Source organism: Pholis gunnellus (genome assembly GCF_910591455.1).
Source record: "Pholis gunnellus genome assembly, chromosome: 9".
NCBI lineage: Eukaryota > Metazoa > Chordata > Actinopteri > Perciformes > Pholidae > Pholis > Pholis gunnellus.
Window position 1 is genome coordinate 20,199,264 of NC_136535.1, and position 25,587 is coordinate 20,224,850.

Consider the following 25,587-nt stretch of genomic DNA (forward strand, 5'->3'; position numbering starts at 1 on the left):
ACTGTGCACACGAGTTTGACACTCGCGGTTTTCACAAACATCGTGCTGCACAGTGAAGGTCACCCGTCAATAAGCAAAGTTCATCTTTGAGGGGAGGGGGACATTAAAATGCCAATCAGGTCAGGCCTGTTTAAGTCAAAACAAAAACAGAAATGAACCACCGTGCTATTTGGTGATATTTGATGTCAAGCAACACACATGATGCATGTATCGCAACGCTAAAACAGGAGGTATCTTGTGCCAAATGTGGTGATTGGGATCAGCTGGTAAACAGAGAAGCCGGAGCGGCTGAAAACTATAACTGAGTAAACTACATCAGGTTTGGCCAAGTTGAAATCCATGCAAGAAGGACGCCGCCATATGAGATCACTAGATATGAGGAAGCTTAGTCACCAGAATTACAATTTAGTTCTTGTTTAGACTACCAGCTCAAATCCGGTTTCTTTTTGTATTTCCAGACTGTATCCAGATTGATTTTAGAAAGTCTGGGCAGCAAAAAAAACCACACAAAATTAGATTTTTTGCAAATCAGATCTTTTGGAGGTCTGAAATGCGATTCCAATCGATTCTCTACCGATGCGCCTCAGTCCAGACAACCTGGCCACTCAAATCAGATCCCCAAGTGTGAAAATACTGAGCAGAATCCACGCTGCTACAGAGTGGCTGATCTGAGCCCCCGAGGACCTCTGAGCGGAGAGAACGATGAGGAAGGTGTGATTTTTCAGGGATGTGGAAGAACCCTGAAATACTCCTTATTGAGATATATGATTTATTCATGGTTGATATCAGAATACATATAAAAACTGAAAGCGTGTGTGCAGTTTCAGTGATTATGTAAATCATCAGTGTTCAGTAAAGTTCAATCAGTCTGTGTTCCTCGTCACATTTATTTCGCCAGATTTTGTATCCTGTAACTTTTCTACAATGTATCAATCTTTATAACCTTGTAGGCCTAGATACAGAGGATGTGTATAGCAGGATTTATCCTCCTGGCTTCTGTTGCTTCCATTTCATTTTCCAACTCTGTCTGAGATAGCAGGAACAAGTAAACACACACACACACACACACACGCAGCATACCTATATCTGTCACCATGGAGAGCTCTCAAATAACAACAGAGTACTCTCTGTGTGTGTGTGTGTGTGTGTGTGTGTGTGTGTGTGTGTGTGTGTGTGTGTGTGTGTGTGTGTGTGTTGTCTTCTACCCACTCTCATGCTATATATTGAAGCAGAAATGGAGTGGGTTTGACTCTCTTGTATGAGAAGTGAACCAGCAGTTTTACCAGCAACCCACCTTTGATATGGCAACACACACACACACACACACACACACACACACACACACACACACACACACCACCTGATTAAGCTACAGCCAGCCATTTTATCAGAAAGGAAGCCGATGTGTGTCGATCATGAATTATACCACCAAAGTAGATTTGTTGGTTTAATAAGAAAACAAGCTGAACTTAATAGTTTAATTTCTAGACCAATTCTGAAGTTAATGTCGTTTGTTTTACTTTTGCCAAGTCCTAACACGTGACTTAATAAAGTGTGTAAATGACTTAAGGCTAAAAATATCTACACATGTTCTACATGAAACAATAGAAACAGGTGGTCTCTTTTTTGTTTGTATTATTTGTTTAGTCAATGTAGTTGGTGTTGTTGCTGATAAGTAAGGCCTGAGGGAGAAAGGCATTATGGGTAGTGAAGCCGAGAGTCTACTCACCCAGTCCTAAGCAAGATACTCTGAGTCCTGACTTTCCAAGGTTCCTGCAAAAACAGAAAAAAAGGGAATTACATAAAAGCTAAATCCAACACATGTTTCAAACCAAATAAATTAGAGGATCTTATAATCCAAACAGAAGCTCAGTAAAGATAATTCTGCAAAACCCTGGATCATCTGTTAACACTATTAAAAGAATAAGGATCAGCTAGTAATCCAACTCCACCGTAATCATATTAAAAGTTGTATTTTGTTGGATATTTCAATCCGCAGTGGATGAAAAAGTGTGTATGCTAAATGATGTCAAGTGAATAACAATCAGGCCTTTCATTTTTACAAGTGGATGGATGCTTTAGACAATCACATGACAGCTTGACAGTTCTTCAGATTTCAGGAAATTGAATTTCCCCTTCGCAGACCTTGAGGTGGACGTGCCGACGTTGTCAACATCCCACCGTGTGTAAATAGGTGCGTGCATGTGTGTAGGAGGAAACCTGGTCATCAGGCCTTTAATGGTACTTTCCAGTCAGCCGTGAGAACAGACACCCAATGTCAGAATGATGGAGATCGAAATAAGACAAGAGGAAGACGCACTAATGAAGAAACATCAACACTGTTTGGACTAAATGGAAAATACCAATCAAATCAGCGCACGCAGTAGTGAAAAAAAAAACAATGAATAAAAAGTTACAAATTGTTTACTGCAGATGGAGATGACGTACGTTTGTGTGTGTGTGTGTGTGTTCTACACACAATGCATCCTATTAGCTTGCTAGTAGCCTCATTAGCTGTGTCATTGACAACACACACAATTTCTGCTTGAATTCGATTTTGTGTGTGTGTGTGTGTGTGTAGGTGTGTGTGTGTGTGTGTACAGTCATGTACCTGCATCCCTACACACGGCATTTAGTCTGTCCCTCTATTAAATAATTCCACACCTGCCTTTGCAACCTCATGAACCAACAACATCAACAACATACTGACTATAATGTCTATAGTGTCATTGCCCGTTTACCCTGTTCATGGTTAATGGTAAATGGACTTGTATATCAAAGTGCTTTAACACTACATGTCATTCACACACTGATGACAGAGGCTTCCATGCAAGGTGCCACCTGTCCATCAGGACTTTGCCCAAGTGTCTTGCCCAAGGACACATCGACATGGACGAGCGGAGCCTGGGATCGAACCACCTATCCTCTGATTGAAGGACGACCCTGTTCTACCACTGAGCCACAATCGAACCATCGAATCGAAGGATCCCCCCCTGGAGAGAAGAAATAAACAACATGAATAGTGCACTCAGTAGAGTGCAGCTCTCTGCCAGGTGTGTCTCCCTCTTTCCTCCCAAACAAAGAAGAGTTTCACTGAGTTGTCCCTCCCGGCTCCCTTACAGTCAAGATGACAGCGAAGATAACACAAACAAGGAGTTATCCAGCTCGTATCGGGCCTAACTTTAGTGGATCATAACATATTGGTTAAGGAATCTATCTGTAGCTGCTAAATGCTCCACCATGTTCACCAGGTAGCTCTTTACCTTGTCTGTGGTGTGATGCTGGACAGGTAGTGAGTGTGCAGAGTGCTTTACAGAGCTTTTTTGCTAAAAACAGACACATACTTTGCATGAAAACGATGCTGAAGACAGCGGTGAGAGTGATGCAAAACAGTAAAGTTTGTGGTTTGTAAAAAAGAACATATAGATAAATGAGCTGAAAGATGCTTGACTAACTCTAAGATTACATCAGAGGTTGTCCTTCCTGCCTGTTCCACTACTGTAGGCAGACTGGCAGATCCCTGCCATGTCCAATCAAGCATGAGGAAGAGTTATTGTCCTGTCATGTCAGTTTCCTGTGAGAGCATCCATGGACTAATGACTAAACTGATGCTACAGAACACACACACACACACACACACACACACACACACACACACACACACACACACACACACACTTGTATACCAGACTTCTGAGTTTTGAGCAGGTGCAAAGCAAAAACCACTGCTCTAATTAATCGGCTTGTCGGCAGTACAGGTGGCACAGTTTAGAATATGCAATGTCAGCACTTTCCAACTTGCTAAGGAATCCTATTTAGAGAGTGAACTTGAAAATTGATCTCAAATTAAAACCCCCAGTCATCATTTTTATTTCAAAACTTGCTATTTTCAAATCACACTTTGAAGAAGTGTTCCATACTGTGTACAACGTGAATAAAAAAGCAAGTGATATACTTGTATCACAGTTAAGGTTTATTAAGCAGAACACACACAATGTGGAAAGTTTGATTTATATCTGATCGAAATGCAGAAAACAACACGTGTGTCTCTCGTCTTGTGAGGTACAGACAGTACATGCTGTTCTGTTTTCACTGCAAACTGGGTTCTGCCCTTAACACACACCAATGGAAATTCACAGGTTTGTTCGCCTTTAAAACTGTTATTATGAAGTAATTTAAATTCTCATATTTTAAGTAATGAATTAATAACATTGCATAGCCTCATTAAAAGCATCAGATTCACAGGCTCAAGTACATTAGCCACAGCTGTCAGCAATCTGTCATTTTTGCTCATCTTTCAAAACCGCTTTAGTTGCGCATTGCTGACATGTCACCTCCACATCCTTCAATATCTGAATAGTTAATTGGGCATAAAAATGGAGAGACCCTCAGTAAATCGATTCTTGGTGATGCATTAGATCCTCTGCAACCTACAGAATCTCCACAAAGGACACTGAACATTTTGTACAAGGTGCTCTTGAATAACAAGTCACAGGAGTTTCTGTTGCTCTGCAGACAAAGCACCGAGAGACGATTATGTGTGAATATGGTTTAAGCATCGCTCAGTCAAATTCATCTTTAACCTTTGTTTATTGTGCATTTTGTCTCTTTTTGAAAATCAATTACACTCATAATACGAGTGTAGGGAGGTGTAGAGAGAGAGTCTGTAACCTTTCAGAGGTGGATTATTTACACAATATTATATGTGTATTATTAACATATCATCAATTTAAATAGTCAATCGTCAATGCCAGTATAAAACGACACCCCGTGTTTCCTTCCACAGTCCTACGCAAGTGGATAATCGCTGTCTGATGTAAGTAAATGTGAGGTATTGATACTCTGTTCAACTTAAATCTTGCTGTCTTTCTCCAAAAATGTGCAGTGATCCTGAACAGGAGTGGGCAGGTTAAACAAAAGCATTAATAAAAGTTATGTAAAGTTGATTTTCTTGCCCCCCCCCCCCCACAAAAAAAAAGTACAGGCCTGCCTATAGTCAGGGCGACCAGGTGGACCAGAGGTGCTGAGTCAGGCTTTGGGCGCCATGCAGGCGATTGATGATGATGTCGCTGTTCCCCGGCCACAACCATGAAAGATTACGATACTGGGGACCTCTACTTCAGGCCTAAAGAGAAAAGCTTGGTTGGAGCCAGAGCACAGACAGATCACCCATCAAAGCAGAAAACGGCACATTCAGATGAGTGATACGACAACCATAATCCACTCAAGAGTACTTTTGTTGCCAATGGAGTGATGGTATCTTATGTGTTCTAGCTACTTGGCATTTATAGCTGGGTATTCTGTCTTTTGCTCACTGTTGCAGAGCTTTCCACAGTGATGTGGAGTAGCCAGCCAGCGGGGGAAAAAGTAGCCCTCTAGGGGGGGTTAGGGTGCATGCTCTCCTGGTGAAATATTTTGGTCGTGAAAGCCCAAATTTGGTTCTTCTAGCACCTTCCAATGCCACCATTTTCGTCTCATTGCCTGCACTGACTGATCTTACAAAATTGCATATTTCAACAGGTTTGTCTTCCCGATTGTAAACATGTAGCAAATTATTCTAAAAGGAGAATAAGGCTTCTTGTGCGTTTTAGCTCACAGTCTGTAAATAGCTACTAGTATTTAAAACCACGCCTATTCCTAACTGAGCTTTTGAATGCTTCCTGCTCAGTCGTCATGTTGCTGCCACCAGTGTTCATCATTGTACAGTGTACATCAGTGTACATCCCCCGCAATTTTTAATATGTTTTGTCGTCAATTATTTTGGTAATATTTTTTTTCAAACACTGGAGATGAATTAAAAAATAATATAATAAAGTAGCCGGCTGGACTTAAATGATTAAATTAAATCAGTTGTTTTGCCGGCAGCCGGGCAGCGATTGTGGAAAACTCCGCTGTTTGATTTATGTTGACTGAAGTAATAAAACAACAAATAACTTTTCTCAGATCAGCTCGGTTGGCCCGGATGCTGCTGAACCTACGCAATGCATCCCGTTATTCAGCTTTCCCAGCAACAGATTGCGAGATGAATGAAAGGACAGCGGTGAAGAGGATAATAGATGAGATAGAGAGAATGAGGCAGAAAAGCAGATTTCCCCACTTGAAATGGAGTGAGAAAGTGATCTTCTCCCTCATTTAAAGCCCCTTTAAAATGACTCTTCATAGATATGCAAACACTTATAGCCACACACATAAATAACCAAAGCCCCACTACTAAACACACACACAACCATCCTCGCCCATCAAATATTTATTGAAATATGAACCCCCCGTAGCTGCTTTTCCAAACAAGCCTTCTCCATCAATGAGGCGATTCATCTCCACTTAAACGTGTCTTCTGATGATGGACAGTAATGACTTTCTCTAATACTCCCCCAATACTAGAGCAATATTATATTCTCTGTTACATCTGCCAGTCTCTCTCTCTCTCTCTCTCTCTCTCTCTCTCTCTCTCTCTCTCTCTCTCTCTCTCTCTCTCTCTCTCTCTCTCTCTCTCTCTCTCTCTCTCTCTCTCTCTCTCTCTCTCTCTCTCTCTCTCTCTCTCTCTCTCTCTCTCTCTCTCTCTCTCTCTGGTTACTTTGAGTAGATTACTTTTAATTAAACAATGTTGCATATCTATTTCCCTTCGAATCATGTAATAGTAATGGGTGATGTCAGCCACGGACAGTTTATTTCTATGAAAGCTAACAGCACAGAAATAACTTCCTGCTTGGCCGCCCTTGTAAGTATATGGTCAATATTTGTCAGTGTTTTATTTATGGCTGTACTTTTCTTTTAGTGATTTTGTGGAATTGGTTTCACTTTTGTGACCAATTTAAAAAATGATCTCTGAATTCTTGTTTAAGATACGGAAAAGTTATGAGCCACGAGAGTGTGTGTGTGTGTGTGTGTGTGTGTGTGTGTGTGTGTGTGTGTGTGTGTGTGTGTGTGTGTGTGTGTGTGTGTGTGTGTGTGTGTGTGTGTGTGTGTGTGTGTTTTAGAGGGAGTCAATGAGACGGGGGGGGGGAAAGAGGACGAGGAGGAAAGCGGGAGAGCATGCCAAAGGCCACCTGAGCTCCAGATAAAGTAGGTTACAATGTTACAGTAATCTCCCAACTTTTGGCATCACACATTGCTCGTCTATGTCGACACTTCACACGCCATGGAGACAAGAGCAGTTCCTGTGTTCGCTGTGCTTCACGTTTCTTTCAGGAGGAAACTTTCAAGTCTATTTACCACCGTTTGAATCTCCCTCTATATCACTGTCTTTCTGTCCGTCTACGCCTTTACAAGTGTTTCTCTGTCCACACCTTCTTTCCACATTGGTTCTCTGATCCTTCTTCATTGCCCTCCTAGTTTCGGTTATTTCTGTTTTTCACACAATCCGTCGTCTTCACACATGGCATTTTCCAGCACTTCATGACAATCAACCTTGTGATCTCATGTTGTGAACTGATCTGCTTTTGCTTTGTCTTCATATCTGCCTCAATCTTTTCATTACCATTTGTGTCCATCTGTACAAGGCAATTATATTTATACAGCACTTTTCATGACTGAATATTTAATAATCAATAAAGCTCTATTTTCTATTGGAAAGCATTTTAGCTTTTAGCTTAAACAAAAACTGATTACAAGTAGTTTTGCAAATCATTTAAAAGCATATACTGACATTGCAGTAATCGTGTGCATCCATCTCCTCTCACACAGACCATCAATCTGCCCGTCCTCTCACCCTTTTTTACCACCCACTTGCATGCTATCATCTATTAAACATGACAACTCTGCAACCAGTCCACTGTGTCGGCCTACATTCATCGCAATCAATTGCATATTCAACTCTGGAAGGTGCCTGAATTACGCGGTAGTTTACTTGGCAAAAAGCCTTCACTTTTTGTTTCCTGGCTGCTGCTGACTTGTGTTTCTCTTTTAAACTTCTTCAACCTAAGATTCATCCAACTCCTCGATATATCTTTGCCGAGTTTACATAACCAGAGGAAATAAATGGGCCAAGTCCTGTTAGAAGTCTGCTCATGTGATAGGGATGTACAGAAGAAGATGAAACACTCGAAAGTCATTGAGCTTTAAGATTGTATAACTGTAATTTGGGGGGGGGGGGGGGCATATTCTCTTGCTTAAAGGCTGCATTGCTAATGACTTCACTTGAGAGGAAAAGGGAACCATCTGTAGATAAGCATCATGTTGTGCGGACTAATTATCTCTCCATATCTAATTGACTGAGTAATTAAGAGAGGGAGATAGTTGCGATGATTGATTATAAAGAACTAAAAAAAGCCAACACAGATCTGCTGAGATATCAACTATGAAACACATCAATGAAACTCAGATGAGAAAACAGAAAATTCTGTAACCTCCGATAAAATGTCACAACTTCCAAATCCTGCAAGATGTGCGAGCTTTAATGCAATTATGTCGGCCAGATGGAAAAAAACGGAACCAAGAGAGTGGAAAAAACAAAACAGAGCAAGCGAGACGCTGATAAACTGCACCAGGGAGCTGCAGATCAGAACAAGATTGTGTTTATGGTGATTAATGACATACCAATTAAAGGCTTAATTATAATTAGGGGTGAAAAATGAGAGTGATGAAGTTGCCTTCAGTAGGAAATAAAGAGGAACAGACGGAAAGAAAAACAATCGTACGGTTACACTGTGAATGCTATCCTCTGGGTCGTTTAACTGATCTACTTACATTGTGGCTGTAAAATAATACTTTATCAATGATTTCTGCAAAACAACCATTGATCTATTGCATGAGATTTAAAAAAGCTGATACACCACTATGGCAACGACATCCCATGGACCAATCAGCTGCTCCCTCCCTTTCTAAGTCTAACGTACCAGTCGCTACGTAGAACAACAGTCACCATGGGCAACAGTGAGACGGACGCTACATCAGGTCGTTCTAACTAAAAACACCTTGGAGAGTTTTTCAATCAAACAAAAGCATTAATGCCGAGCGTCTTGTTTTTTCATTTGTTCCCAATGAGGAGAGAGCATTCGAAGCATTTCAGAGCACTTTGTGTGCTTCTAGTTGAAAATCTCTGAACTTGAAGGAGTCCATTTAGCAGGGGGTGGGGGGGGGGGGGGGGGGGGGGGGGCTCGTGCTGGAAAGTAGAGGATATTTTAACTGTTACGCTCGTCTAACACCTCTAAGACAAAACTTGATCCGCTGCAAAACAGAGGAGCGAAGACCCAGCGGACCCAGCGCGTTGTACAGGAAACTGTTTTGCAGCAAAACTGGGGCCCAATTCTGGAAAGTCCTGAGAGACGGAATAATTCATTGTTGGTTTGGGTCTTTTCAGTTGATTCGTTGACAATAGGAATCATAAAACAACTCCAATCATATCTTTTAGAATCGTTATGTTCCATTAAACCAACACAACACAGGGAGAAATTCCCCCTCCTCACATCCACCACGTTATCTGACGTTCTGCCATATCCTGCAGGCCGTAGCTCCAGAGCACATCCATCCACCTTCTGTCCATTGCTTCAAAAGACGCCCATAGTCCCATAGCAAAACAAATAAATAAAAAAAAAAAAATGAAACCATCATTTTTGAAAAGTCTCCTTTGAAAGCAATCAGTGTGTGCGTGTGGTTGTGTAAATGTGCATTTGCAGTCGTGCAGCCATGCATGCACAAACACATGAATACATTTGAGTATATGGTCGCGGAACATGCTCGGCTGTACATGCATCTGCGTCTGCTTGCATGTTGTGCCTGTACGTGTCCGTACCTGCGCGTCCGTATGAGCGAAACTGTTTCCGTGAACTCGGGAGCAATCTCAGCAGCGGGGGCCCCCATTTCATGCCCATCCAGCGCTGAGCTCTGAGTGGGTGGGGGGTGTTTGAAAGATTATTACGGGAGTAATATAATAGCTGTCACCTCACCAGCGAGGCGAGATAACACCGCCAATGGGACTAGTAAGAAGCACACTTTCAGAAAATCAGTCTTTTGACACCTTCACAGTTGCAGCTGCAATACCTACTGTCACGAGAGCAGTAAACGGGAGTATGGGGAGAGATTCGTGGTGGTGCCTGTGTGCACACGTGTGCTTGCGCATTTGATTCAGCAATGGATCATGTGAAAATGCATTGCTGTGCAGTGTTTGCACCCTTGGTGTATGCAGCTAGCGTGTCAAAATGAAATATAATAAAAGGTGCTGCATACGAGATTGGGAGCATTTCTATTGCCTCTCAACTGCTCTCAACATCTCAACGCCTGAGCCGAAGGCTGGTAGCCAACGCTGGGATAACAACACATACACGGAGGGAGAGCAACTTCATTCTCTGCTCAGGTAAAAAATGGTTCCACTATAGTTGTTTTAATCCTCGGAATATCGTTTATTGCTCCTTTAACACATGTGTGTGAGAGATCAACACCTCCTGCCATCAACATGAAACAATAAACCTCCCGACAGAAATAGAAAGGCACAGAGCTCTTGTTCAACCTCCTTCATGCAACTCTTGGCTTTCTTCTACCTGCAATGCTTCTACAACTCACACTTCTACAGTATAGAATATTTCTATATAAATACACTCACGATACTACCTATGTTCGAAGTAAATGTGTAGCCTTCTAGCGTCACTGTTCACTGTAGTGAGCTGTGTGAACTGTCAGTATGGAGCTCTTATATTCTTAGTCTTCTACTATCATGGACAATCCATTTGAGAAACGTAGAAAAATGTATTACTTTGTTAGTGGCATCCACGTGGTTGAGACTCAGAGGAGCTTAAATTTTACTGCACATTGCTTAAACCCCAATGTTGTGTCTCAGCTTAAAGAGATTAATGAGAGAACTCCAGGCTCATACAACAGAGGCTAACTTGGACAAGAGGAATGAGCTCTCAGGTCTCTATATAGGAAAATAATAAAGAACCTACAGCGTACTGTAATTCCACACCTACAGTAAGAACACACCACCGGGAGCCATAGTATTTGCATTACTTCCATCCTTTCAGGTTTGTAAGAACTGGATTGCTACCCTGGCGGTGTCCTTGTTATGTAAAATACACACATACCTCTTGATTCTTTCTCCTGGGGCCAATTTGCATTAAGTAAGGTGCTCAAAATGCTAATTACCCACAATTAGCTTCATGCTCACAGAGACAGGCTAGTGATATATTTGTCCATGTGTTATGGTGTTCATCAGTGTAATGGCACCGCTGAAAGGCTGAGTGGATGTTCTAACACGTGTTGAAGACAATTTAGAAACGATCATCTGTGTATGTTCACCGGTCATTATGTGGACAGTTGAGTAGTTACGGAAGGAGAAAACCCGAGCACAGCTCCATATGTGCCTGCAGTGGCTCAGAGTGACTGTGTGGGCAAAAGATCCGCACATTTCAGGCCTGACTCATTCCGCCAAAGTCTCTGATCTATTTGTTGTCAAGTGGCCTTGCTGTTCAGCAACAGAGACTAAATGGTTTCCAAAGCTATAAAAAGCCAGTACATCTGAGAAAGGACACGCAAATTCCACTGACTAAGATCCATAACACTACAGAATCATTTTCCCCTCAACAGTCAGCTGCTTCTGTCATCTTTTGTCCAATGGGTTTTTTTTCATCCGAGGCATTGCAAACAATGGTGAGACACTATACTTGAGGGGCAGAATACAGTAGAGCGCTGCAGCAACTTCAAGTGCAAACTAAGGACAGAATGTGGAGGAAATGCTGACGAGGGAAGAAACTTTTTTTCTCACAGATTTGTTCGAAGAGAACTGGCGCTTATTTTTGTTTCTGCACAGACACGCTTTAGTTTCTGACAACAGCTGTTGCGTAGAATTATGTTGAAATTAAAGATAGGGAAATGAAAGCACTCACATTGGAGTGTGGCTCGAGGGTGAATCCTTAAAAATGAGAGTGGCACAAGCCTAAAGGAGCTGAGAGTCATGATTTCTCTTCTGAACTTGTTAATATTGCAAGACACCAGCACCAAGAGCATGAAGCTATAGGCTCTTGAGTGCTCAACAAAACTCTCTTTCTGAACATACCACATTGTTTGATGTTCTTTCTTTGAGAAGGGGGGAAAAAAAATCAATGCATTCTTTATAGTGTGTAAAAACAGCTCGCTCTGATACAATTTCCCCCAAAACCTCGAATGTGGACCTAGACTCAAAGCCCGGAGGCAAAGCAAAACAAACACTAAATGAGATTCTTAGAAGATCCCAGATTCTATTTCACACACACGCAGCTTGAAGCTCGTACAGTTGTAATGCTATCCTGTATTCAGTGTAATGAGATTCGGCACCATAATCGTGATTATATGAAAAATGTCCCTTTCTGCTGTTGAATTGGGCTCTCTCCCCATAAAGAGGGAGGGGACGGACAAACAGACGGACCGATTGACCTAGTTTTATTTGGCATTCAGTGAGAATGCCACCGACCAACCAGGTAACATGACGCAAATAAATGATTTACAAAAGAATTGGTGCTAGATGTTATTGAGCGGTACATGTGACACTATTGCAATGATTGATCTAATAACAATATACTGTATTAGATTAAAAAAAACAGTAAAGATTGCAGCTAGTCAGACAAAGGGGACTATAACACTAGTCCAGCATATATGCAGTTAGTAATCTATTTTATTTGGATTACACCTTTACAGCAGCTTGTCCTACCGCCAGCCAGAGCAGCAGCGGGGGAGTTCACGTGCACATTCCAGTTAAAACCAACAAAATAGTTTGTTATGGCGTTGAGCAATGAGCTTTGCTGTAGATGTGTGCAAGAACCATTATAAATGTGATGTCTTACTAAATCAAATCCTCAAGAGACCAAGGCTGTACACACGTTTATTCTGCTGTAAAGTTGGCTGTTTTAACATGTGCGCACAAAGACAAAGTTTCAGGTAGAAGTTATTTGTCTGCCCATTTGACTTGACACATCACTCACTGTGAGCGTGCGTTTCTCTGTGTGTGTATAATAGAGTGATGTGCCCATAAAGTGTACTACAAATGGATGTGTTCACGCTACATATATTTGCGACTTCTACCGTGTTATTGATTTCACAACCTTGCATTCAGTAGTGAGGATTTATATCACGATTCGGCCTGGATTCATTTTACTGGGGGGGGGAGAGGACCTGTAATATAATTTTTCCTTGTTACGTGTACGACTCCAGAGCATTCTTTACACAAGATAAAGCTCTCAGCCTGGATGGAAAACATGCTGATCTGCACTTCCACTTACATGAGCAGCTGGTCAGACAAACTGCTGCACTTCAAAAACGTGATGAAGTGTTATTTACATGTCAGGCAAAATGTGTCTGCTTTAACAGTTATGTGTTGGTTGAACACAAGGTTTGTACTTGAAAGGTATTACAGCCACGTCAGATTCATAATGGACTAAAATGAAGGATGCAACATCCACTATTACCAGACTCTAATACAGTTTATATGGGGATGAATGTGTCTTTCTGCCTGCAGAGCCCTGCAACCAAATGAGCAGCGAACAAACTGCTGACAAAACAACAAACTCTCAGTGCTGCGATAATAAATGAAATGTAAGAGAGGACTTATTCTTAAAAGGTCCATCTTTACATATAGATCTGTCAAACACACTAACACTCACCAGACGATGCTGGCATGGGGCAAAGACATCACATTAATACAGATGGAAGGCTCGGCCGCTTACAGTGATGACTTTGCATTGTTTATGATTAAAATGTACCAACTAGGAGGAGAGACGAGGGAGAATGGCAGGCTGATGGCCGGGAAAATAAAACTCAGCAGAATGTTCTGTCCGATGTCCAAAGATCCGTCTGCCTGTGCTGCTGTCACCTGGTCAGCATCTCTGTTGCTTTAAATGAGGACACACGGTTGACTTCCTTGTGTTGAGACTCACTGCTGCGCTGCAGAGAGACGGAGGTGGACAAACTGAGACAGCAGCCAGATACTCACAGATACTGTATCTAAGTGGTCTCGCCACCAGAAGAGCGTAGGTTGAAATCCCGAACTGTGTGAAAGTCACAAGATAAGATTTAAAATGATTTCTTCTTCTTCTTCGCAATGACTCAATTTACATTTGTAGACACCTCATTCACAATAGATAGCTCACAAAAAAAACACAGACCAATGAGCAATAACAAGAGAGGCGGTTGTTGTTTCTGTCGATCTGCAGCGTGTTCAACTAATCCTAAAGGGTCATTAAATACACTAATTAAGACTTCAGTTCAATCAATAAAGGACATTGATGTGTGGACACACACGCACACACACATCACATCGAGTCATGTTCACACACAGAAAGGCACGCGGAGAGGAATTTATTTTCTTGTCATCACCTGTCATGGTCTCAAGAAATCGTTTTGAGTTGAGGTCATGAACTACTTGTGTTTCAGAAAACAACAATTCTGCAGAATTTACTTTTGTTAGATGTAAATTGAAAAAAGCAATTATCCATATTTGATCACCGACTTTATAAAATGCCTGAAAACAACATTTGAAACACATCGCGCTTGCTTTTTAGAATCAAATTGGAAATTCTGACAAACTGTGTGCGTTTTCTGAAAGCACTACTTGGTGACATAATCATTCAAAGAACCTAATGTTCAGTAGCATGGGAGTCTCCATGGAAATGGACTAAATATATCTACAAATAATTGATTGAGAGCTGACATTTTAATGCATACTGTACATACACGAAACACTCATAACCTATCAAGTCTATTAGGAATTGTTTAGTGCAAAGGCTCCGTCATTATCATGCCATTTCATAGAGGGTGGGTTTCTTTGCATTATAGTCAGTGAATCGGAGATCAATAGTGAGGGATACAATCAAACCACCTGGCATTACTCCCCATTCAAGTGGTCTAATTTATGCAGCCTATAGAAGGGAAACAATGTTGATCCAATGACTGTCTGACAAGGAGACCAGGCTTCTAATTAATTATTTACACAAATGAGCTTTTCTTTCATCTCCTGGGTCACGGCCGTTACATTAGAGAAGCACGTTTTCAAACTAGAATGTCATTGCATGATGGGAGAGTCCACCAGGAATGTCTTAGAGCGGCACTGAGTAATTAACTAGAGGACATTGGTGGAAGAAAAATATAGAATAATTAATAGCATTGAATATTAAATACATCTAATATATACTGATGGTGCTGTGTTATTTAAATAAATAAAATAGATCACAATATGTGGGGCAATGGTTGCAATATGAACAAAAAACATAAAGTGTATAAGAATGTGTAAACTGTCTTTAAAAACATTTGACTTAGACTAAAAATGTGTTATTATAACAGGTAGTTATGAAGCTTTCTGCAGTTCTGAAGTTCTTCTCAGAGAACGATTACTATATCATCGTTATAGAATAACAAACTGAAATAGTCTGATCTCTGTAATTTACTGAAGGAACGAGGAAATGAAATGCAGATAATAATATCACCTGTGATGTAAGTATGATGCAGAGCCAAAGAAAAAAATATATAATTTTACAAATCTTAGGCTGCGCTGTAACTGTGCTGCTGGTTCGATCATCCCGACTGTCAGAGCGTTACGCTGTAGAATCACTCTTTACTGTTAACTGAAGTTGTGGTGTTTGAGTTTGCTCATTTTCCCCCTGTAGATGGAGTGATCACAATATCATCCCAAGAAGGGCTGATTCAAAAATAAAGAAGATTATTGATGTTTTTAATCTCTACATCTTGCAATAGCCTCCTTCTATATAAAGGTCTAGAAGTTGGAAACAAAAGTCATGGTATGGTGTGTGGGACACTAAGGGTTATGTAACTGTATGCTCGACCAGAACTTATAGTTCAAAAATGTTGATGGCCGTTTTGAATCGACAGAAATAGTTGTGTAACAAATGATAAAAGAGAGAGCAGCAGTTACAAGTTCAAACCACTCTTCACCTTAAAGTCAGATGGACTCACACTGAGTGAGTTTCAGCCTTTCATTCTGCAGGTTTAACAAAAGTGCATTCAGTCCAAGTGGCTTTAGAAAAGCATGATGGACTTCTCTTCATCCATTGCCATAATTTACCATCTCTGGGATTCGTGCAACTCGAGAATGCATGAAGAAATAACTCAATCAGTTCAGATTGTTGCCTTGAGTTCATCTCATAATGTTCTGCCGCCTGTGAATGTCAGCATATGTCTGCTTCTAGCTGTAGAAACATATGGCAATGAATAACATTATCAAAAAAACATGTTTCATATTCATTTCCTCGAGCTGGTACAATCGGATTCTCACATTCAATAAATAAAACCACAGTTGGTTGCTTGTGCAGAGGCTCACATTTTGAGGTGCAGTTTATCATGCAAGTTTCTTTTTAAGGATTGAGCTGAATTGATGTGAGGGTGCCTTCACAGTATAATTGGTTCTTTATATACCTGAAAAAACGATTTACTATGGGGAAGGAAACAATTGTTGTATCTTGGGGTAAGCATGGATTGAAGGTAATGAAATCTCCATGTTCCTTAATACTTTCCTAGAAAAAAACCTAATAAAAGAGTAATGTTTGTCTTTTTGAATGAATTTAAGACTTCTTCATCCCCCAAAGACACACTGACAGCGTTGCTGTTAAAGTTCGCACACACAAGCAGTTTACTTCAAGGCTTCATTCAGATTAAAGGAGAACATGTTCATCCTGATGCGCTGTGATATCGTTCAGGAGCCTTTCATCATGAGGAAAGCTGTAACTAAACAGGAACCACTCTGGCACACTTTGAAACACATCCAAATGCACACACACATACAGGCATACTCATATTCGTAGACGCACACACTCGAACCCTAGCACAAACACACATACTGTATGCAAACACAAAAAAAACACAGATGCATGCACATTAGCAGACAGAATCTAGTGAGACAAATGCTTCTTTTTACAAGCATTCATACTTGCTTCCAACATGCAGTAGTTCGGACACACACATATTCACCCACCCAACGTGTGGAGATTTAATTAAATGTACTCATGGGATGCAGAGAAAAGTCAGAGCCAGCTGATATTCTGGCCATCAGAGTGCATGTTGGGGAGCTGGAGTGTGTGGGGACACAATCAGTAAATCCTACGGAGCAGCTGACCAGAAACGCTCCGATGGTTTCACTAAATTACTGCTTTATAGACTTCAATGAACAGTGCACGTGCATGCACACACACACACACACACCCCATTCACATTGATATAGGTACAGATACACACACATGCATTCCTGCACTCCCACAAAGAGGTCTTGAAACACACCCATACACACACAAGTACACACACTTAAACGGTTTAATAAATGGCATAAAACTGCTGTGGACAATAAAAAGCCTCGGCTTCTCCAGCATATTATTATTACTTATTGCTGTTTTATGGTTGTTATCACTGTATTGTTTTATAGTGATGATAAATCACACTGAACAAAGCCAAAATAATACAAGATATCTTTTCTTTTCAGGGATGTTTTTTTTTACAATAAGAAGTATTAAAAGGATGTCATGTGTGAAATGTCCGGTCAGGAGCAAGGCTCTATATGAATCAGCGTCGACTACTAAGAGACAGTAAGAGAAAGAGACAGCTCCTGTGTTCCTGGAGGAAAAAGCATCTGCAGCCAAAGAGCAGAAGGTGGCAGAGTTCACACTCTTGTAGTCTTTTTAAACATAAAAGGAAAGTGCTTTTTCAATGGCGGACAACATTTTTTCTGTGCTTCTTCAACTACCATTACATTCTTTTTTACAGGCATATTGAACATACAGTAACCCACCGCATAAAGTGTTCTTTGTTTGCTTATTTTGTTCGTCTAAAAAGAGCAGCACAAGATGTTTTCGGACAAGGTTTGTTTTGAATGTATTATGTATGTTAGTATGATCTATTTCGAATTCAGAATGCTCTAAAACGTTACGTTAAAATGTTGCAATAGAACAAGTTTGGCATTTAGACTGCATCGGCTGAATCCAGCCCGAGCATCCTCCCCGCTGTGTGACACCTAAATCCCTCCAGGGATCAATAAATGTCTCCAGCTCTTTGATTCAATTGTGAGATGTATATAAAAAGGTTAAGAAAACAAAGTGAATCTTGAATTAACTGCAACAAGGTGACCTTTGCTTAACTACAATGGGATTTAGAATACATTTGTAGGTTTACCAATCCAAACAAAACAGTGGCTGGCGGCCCCGTACATTACTACAACATGCTGCATTAACGTGTGTGAGCCGTAACAAATTCAGGTAACTTCTCCACCGACTCGCTCTCCTACAGATCTGCACTGAGAAATAGATGCATCTTCTTCATAAGCTGTACTGTTCAGTCCACCATCTGATCTGTGAATTAGTTCATGTATAAGATAAGCACACTCAGTAAACATTGCTTGATCACTCCATCCTGCATTATTCACCACACAGCACCACTGCTGCTCCGCCGCGCACCACACTGCAGCATCCCTGACTCCACCTATACGGTCTGTGCTGTCCTCTCTCGTTTGAACTCTTTCCAGGTTTTGTCCATCACCAAGAAATATAAGCTCTATTGCGCTTTAGCTCCCTCTCTCTTACTCAACATGTGTGGAAAGCGGGGGTTGACAAGAAGATGGGAATTTAAAAAAAAGGAACAGAAGACTCTTTTATACACCATCAAAGAAAAGCACGCCGTCTGCCCGGACCAATCAGCTTCATCATTACCACAGAACCTGATCTACAGGAGCTCGCTCAGGTTTCATTATCTCAGCGGGTCATCATCCCCCGTTTGGGATTGCTGGGAATTAGGGGTGCTTTCAGTTTATGTTTTAAATGTGAATTTCTACACCTCAGAAGTGAGGGCGAGATCAATTCATTCATTACTTAAGGTCTTATTCATCTCCTCATCAAAGCGGACGCAGGGGTGCATTCCCACCTTCAATATATTATGTGAAATATAATTTATTTTTATCTTAACTTATTATCTTTTATCATTGACAATACCACTCTCAATATCATGGACAATATTACTTTTCTACTAGGCACTGGTGCTAGTTTGACTTCTTATACGCTTTATATCTTTACTTTTGTTGTATCTGGCGGAATAATTTCCTTCAGGATGAATAAAGTTATAACTTATATTATCTAGAAAACACTTATGTTAATGAGTTATTGTATTACTGCTGTACTGCACCGTGTTTAGGTCCAGTTTCTGTGTTGGTGCAAAAATTACTTTACCTTTTACTCACATGGTTTCAGTCAAATTGTGATAACTTTCATAAAACAGGTGACGGTCATTAACGTGAAGACTTTAAAGATAAAAGAGGGGACTTGTTACCTTTGTCCTGGTTTTATTTTCTATAATTAGGCTATCATCATCAATTTAACTCTCCTAAATGGAGTAAAATTCTAAATATGTTGCACATTTTCTTCATGTATCAAATTTTAGCAGGTCAACAGCTTTGACTTTACTGAGAAGTTTACACAGCGGATCTGACTTTTCATCGCGTCAATTATTCAACATCTCTGAAGTTCATTATCTCAACTTTTCCCTTTGCGCTGGACTGCACCTGCTGCTTCCCAGAGGCAGTGAGTTTTTAAGTGTTAATAACAGACAGTTAGGGAACATGGTTCATGGTCAGAAATGTGGGCATTAATGTACTCATCGTAAAGGTTTAGGTGACATAAGACCCTGGCTATGTTTGTGTTTGCCAGCTGTTTATGTAATTGGTTTATTAGACTCTAGGAGCGAATGTGATAAATTAGGCTTCGGCTGAGGAAGTGCTTGCTAAGTGGTATAAACCAATTTACTGATTTGCTGACTGGCGAAGCTGTAATGCACCTGAAACCATGTTTTTCACAAACAAAATCATATTGGAAATGTAATCTCGATTGGGTCTCTGTTGACCCCTTTGCTTCTTATGTTCCTCTCCCTCTTTCCTCCAAAAGAAACTGAGCAATTTCTAAATGATACCGAGGCTCCAATAACAGCACTACCTTACACACACAACAGCACACATTCATTAACAACTAGTTAGTTAACCCTTCAATGCCCTCACTAAGAAAAAGCTATCTTTTCATTTTGTATGTATTATAGGCAATAATAACAACAACTTCTCTTTATAATAAAGGAAACTCAGGAATTATCACATTCATTTTCAAATATGTATTTGCTGTTATAAATGAGTAGTATGCAATGGATACAGCAGACAGGGCCACAAGTAAGTGATAGCTAATAAACCCCTATGGGGTGAAGAGTTTGCAAATGTAAACTGAATCCAGTAGAAAAGTGAAGCCAACAGAGGTGAAATATGAGCCTTATGCTTCTCAATTACAGTAATGAGTTCATAGAGTTATTGCATCCACCTTGCCAGTGTTGTTATCAGTCTGTCTTTTCACGTCTGTAACCATTGCCAAGATCCAGCTTCCACATTAACACGGTTCAGCTCTCGTCTCTAACGGCAGATGCAATTTAACTTCATGAGAAACAATGAGAAGAAGATCCGCATTTTGCTTTTCCATTAGGAAATATAATGCACATTTGATGACCCACTACCTTCAACCGACAGGTGCTTTATAATGATGCAGGGCGTGTTAAAACTACACGAGGATTAGTGCAGTGAACATAAGAGGCTCTTATAGGAAGATTTTATTGTTTCAGCTCAGATGTTGACACACACTATAAAAACAGATGTGAAAAAAAGGGGAGAAGGAGAACAAATCCATCGTAGTCCTCTTAAAGCATAAGCTGATGGATTATATCTCACCATCTCTTCTCTTACCTCTCTCCATTCTTCACTCACTCTATCTCATCCCGTTTCACTCGTCATCACGCCCTATCTTTGTTCACACACACACACACACAATCTCCCTTTAATTCATCTGTGCTCACTCAAGACTCACTCTATCGATCCGTATATAGTGAAAGAGGGTTTCTTTACAGGGTGTTGAAGCTCATATGCTTTGTGTGTGTGTTTAGCAAAGGCATATGATTCTCTGTGTGTGTGTGTGTGTGTGTGTGTGTGTGTGTGTGTGTGTGTGTGTGTGTGTGTGTGTGTGTGTGTGTGTGTGTGTGTGTGTGTGTGTGTGTGTGTGTGTGTGTGTGTGTGTGTGTGTGTGTGTGTGTGTGTGTGTGAGAGTGAGTGAGTGACAGACAACAGAAACAAAAGACTGAGAAAATTGTATAAACATCACAGATCTGAGTTTCACCAGCGCAACAATCCGGAGGAACTGGATGTAGGCTACATATGAAAGAAAAATATATATAAATATATAAAATAAAATAGTAAACTGTGCACATCACGTTTTGTTTCAATTCTACATTGTAGAACGACGGACTTCACAAAACAAAAAACAAAAACGAAGCCACAAAACCTCCACCAAGTCAAATCAAACCTACGCGACTGCAGCTTTTGCACTCATTCACATCTCCATGGAGACGAAAGTCAATTATATGGCCTTCATATGGAAACACACACGAACACGGCACTCTTCCCCCACGCTATGCAGATAGAACGGGTTCATCGCAGCGCGCACACACACTAAATGTTTCGTTTTGTCACTTTCGCCATGTTCCTCATGGTTGCAGAGTTCAAGCTCCTCCCTTTTCTTGGACAGACGACCCAACCAGCCAGAAGGAGCTGCCGATGCAGTGACTAGCACATGCTATGTGTCAGCTTCCCCCTTCACAACATTGACGACTGCGTCGATTGGCTTGATGAGCAGTAGCCATCGAAGTCTCTCAGATTCAAGGTCGGATATTAGGGACAACTAAACGTATGAATTCACTCTGTGTATTTGCCTTCAAGTCATTTTAGCACTCATTTTTCTAATTTTCCAGGCATTAACCTCTTCCTGCCTTCTGTGTTGCCACCACTCCCAGTCACCTGATCCCCTCACTAACCAGCACACATGTTCACCATTTCCTTAATAGCTCCCCTGAATAAATGTACGGTAGTAGAGTTTTCTGCGGCTTGACTGATGATGTAATTGACAGCTCGATTCAGCTCTACTGCACAGCGAGACCGTCCATGCTGTTCCACGTGTTGATGTGTGTCAGTGAGCCAAATATAAAACCCTTACCTGCTCACTCAATTCATCAGCCGAACGCGTAAAAATGTAAATGAAACGCGTAGGTGTTATGTCTGCATTTTGTGTGTTTGTGGATACAATATGGACATGTTACATTTAGCCCACCATGCAGGAAACATGACATCAGCCTCGGGGCACGGTTCTGTGAATTTGATTATGCCGCGGATCAAAAGGAACCGAGTTCAGCAGACACCGTACAGTTACACCTATTCCTCACAGCGTTTAGTATGCCACTGCTGTCTGCGGAGGGAGGCAAGGGGGAGAAAAAGTGAGAGGGGGAGAACAGGAAAAGAGAGACTGAAAGGGTATAATCTGAGGACGGAAGAAGTCAGCGAATTGAAAAAGGACATCTGTTAGGGAAGGAAGTGTGTGAGTGTGTGTGAGAGTGTGTGTGTGTGTGTGTGTGTGTGTGATACTTCATAGAATCTGAGGAATGGGTCGTTCACATGCACACATACGACATATAGTTCACTTAAAGTTCACTTAAAGCCGTGCATTAAACACACACATCCATAGACAGGCGCACAGATAGTTAGCAGATCGCTGGAGCTGAGGATTCGCTCAAAGTGAGTTCAAAAATGTAATAGAACCAAATACTTCTCGCATCTTCTCTCATCTCTCCATCCTCTTTTTGCCTCACTCTAAATAACTTCTATACAACCTTCTGACGGAATTTCAATGCAATTCCGATATATCATCGGCAAAAATGTCTTCCCTGTTAAATAATGACGTGGAGGAGCGATATGGATCATTAACTGGCAGTAAGATCTTCATCAAAGATGAAAAGCAATATGCCAGAGAACAAAGCACAGTTGTGTTAAATTACAACACACTGAAGTCCTCAGGGGTCGGTATGATCTTTGATTTTTTTGCAGTCCACACACCGACTATGTTTCAACAGGGTGATCAGAACAAAGAGTTTCCCAGGATTTGTGAATTTGCAAGAGAGACAGAAAGAGAGGAGAGCTTGAAGAGAGAAGAGTCATTTACAAATACAAGCGCCTACGAAGAACTACTTCTTCTGACTATCGGTTCAACACAGACATGAGGATGCAATAGCTTCCACCAACTCACAAACAACACGATTATAACAAGAGCATATTCCTTGCTGAAACTGATTCATGAGCAGCAGCTGTACAAATAGCTCCTATATACCAGCTGTAGTGCAGTTCGCACTTCTTCTTCCTTTTGTTGGCCACGAGAACAAGATTCACAGTGAATCATTGTAAACCCGGTAAAATGAGCTGTCAGGAGAGCGAGTGTGAAAGAGACAGGGGCCCCGAGGACAGCCGCCTGTCTGATAGGCCTAGTAGTTTCAACGCTGGCTGTTATGGAGATCTTTAGCTGGAAACAATGAGGATGCTGTGTTGCTTCAGGAGTTGCTCTGCTTTTTGGACACAGTTTTCATCAATGGAGAAGGAGCAAAGTTTACTTTTTTGCTATACATGCCGTGATTGATCCCCAGAGGCCGACAGGCTGCTAGTGACACAGACTACGGCTCTCCGGCTCAGTTTGCGGAGCAATATCTGCTCGGAGATACTCGTAAAGCCATCTGCTTCCTTGGCGCCTGCTGTGCACTGCAGTCCCATAGTCTTTAACTGGCATCAAGTCAAGAGCAGAGCGGATCGACCCAAACTCATTATCCATACATGCCAATCCACTGAGAAACACATTTCGTTCACCGTCTTTCATTTTGACATATGGAACATGCAGTATCTTTCAAATTCATTATCGTCCCACTGCAGCCCAGTTAGTCACAGCTGCGTCACTGCTTCAGTTTAGGAAACATCTAAGCAACGAAACCACACTAGCTAAATGTTGTGTTGAAAGCAGTAAGCACTCATAATACAATATTTTAACATTTACTGGAAATTAAAACACTTTTTTGTGATAATTGCTGGGCAGCCCGTGTGTTTATGGTGAAATGTTTCTGTGATGAAGGATTCATCACCGACTTTAGGAGACTTTTGTGATGGAGGATTCTTTTTGAGGAGAAAGTACTGCACTTTCATCAAGATGGTGGTAAGCACTTAAAAACATCTGGTATAGAGTAAAATCATTGATGAACTTTCTTAGTTCACCTGGACAATCTCCATTTCTCTTTCTTTTGCGCTCGCTTTCTTCTATCCTGTTTGGCAGCAACAACATTAGCAATAAACTCGCTGATGCTCACTTTTGTTTTTTGGCTCTCGGCTCCCTTTGAATCACTCTCCTGCCTCGCCACGGAACCAACCTGACAAGCAATCCTAGCACTTCTTTTAATTAAAAGCAAAAGTGAGAGAAGAAAGCACTGAAAGCATTTAAATGAGGACGACTCCATTATCCTCAACTCTAACGTCAGAGAAAGCTGCACAGTGGGATCAAAGCAGAGTAACTATAAAATGACAGACCGTGTTATTATTTTATCTTTATTCTGACTGTAACTTCAGCGGTCACAGAACGAGCAAAGCATTTGATTCAGCTTTGCACAGAAGAGGTATTAGTCATTATCAACTGCTGCCACATACCCGATAAAAGGTTCCAACTATAGCTTCAGCTGCAGACCTGTCACTATAATTAATATTACTATCAGTGTCTTTCCGGACGCCCAAGGGCACAGGAACTGTTCACAGACAAACTGACAACAATAGACGATCAATGTTTGTTATTCTGCCTCGAGTTATATAGTATACAATATAATAGGTCCCTGGAGGGATTTAAAGTTTAATCATTCATAGATTTGACAGTCTCTCGTTGCCGTCTTTCTTCCTCTGGTTACAATCCCTCCATCACTCTGAGGAAATACCTGCAGCATAAATAGATTTCAACCCCAATGTCAAATCTCATAAAGTCACCACAGCACTGATGTTTGTGATCCATGGGATTAAAAAAAAAAAGTAGGTAGCAGGTAGAGGAATGTTTGCTTTCTTAAAATGACGCTTATTTCCTAGATCCTTATTTTCTTTTAGCCTAAATCTTAAAAAGGAAAACGTGGACCGTCGACTCTGTGCCGTAAATCAATAAATGTATGTTCTGTCTTTTTTTCAATCCCATTATTCCGGTCACTCTTTAGTTCAGGTGCCTTTTCAGTTTACCCCTCAATGGCTTAAAGTCTTTCTTCAATGTGTGCGCCTGTGTTTCTAAATTGAATGATGGCACGACAGAGCCAAGGACATGATTACCATAGCAACAAGCAGAGAGGATGTGTTGGTTAGGGCCGCGGAGTATTTGTTGTGTGGTGGATTTGAGCAAGACCACGAAGAATTCCTTCCTTTAATTATCATCCTCTCACATGTTATCCGCTTTTCTCCTTTGTATAGAATTTGTTGTTGTTTTGGAAAAATTAACAGCTGTCATCTTTCTATAACACAAACACACAAAAGGGATTTAGAGTGTCAATATTTCCATACAGTGCTAAAAAAGAAAAAAGACAATTGTAAAATTACAACTAAAACATTTATGTCTTTCACATATACGCACACAGAGAGCACCTTCACACTTCCTCCATTGGATGGCACATCACACAGACACTTTAACAGCAGCTAATCTGGCCTTTCACACCACTGTGCTGCGCGAGCTAGCAGCAGGCTACGTACAGTAGCTGAGCGGACACCCACCTTCTTCTGCCAAATTAGCC

General features: G+C 41.0%; 1 protein-coding gene across 1 annotated transcript in view; it reads right to left on the minus strand.

Annotated features, from left to right (window-relative positions):
• Nucleotides 1-25,587, minus strand: part of kcnab1a (potassium voltage-gated channel subfamily A regulatory beta subunit 1a) — a gene marked incomplete at its 5' end in the record, with an annotated part of 78,382 nt that overhangs the window by 23,163 nt on the left and 29,632 nt on the right. The window contains 1 exon segment of the mRNA XM_079166841.1: nt 1,730-1,773. Coding sequence (XP_079022967.1) covers nt 1,730-1,773 — 44 coding nt within the window.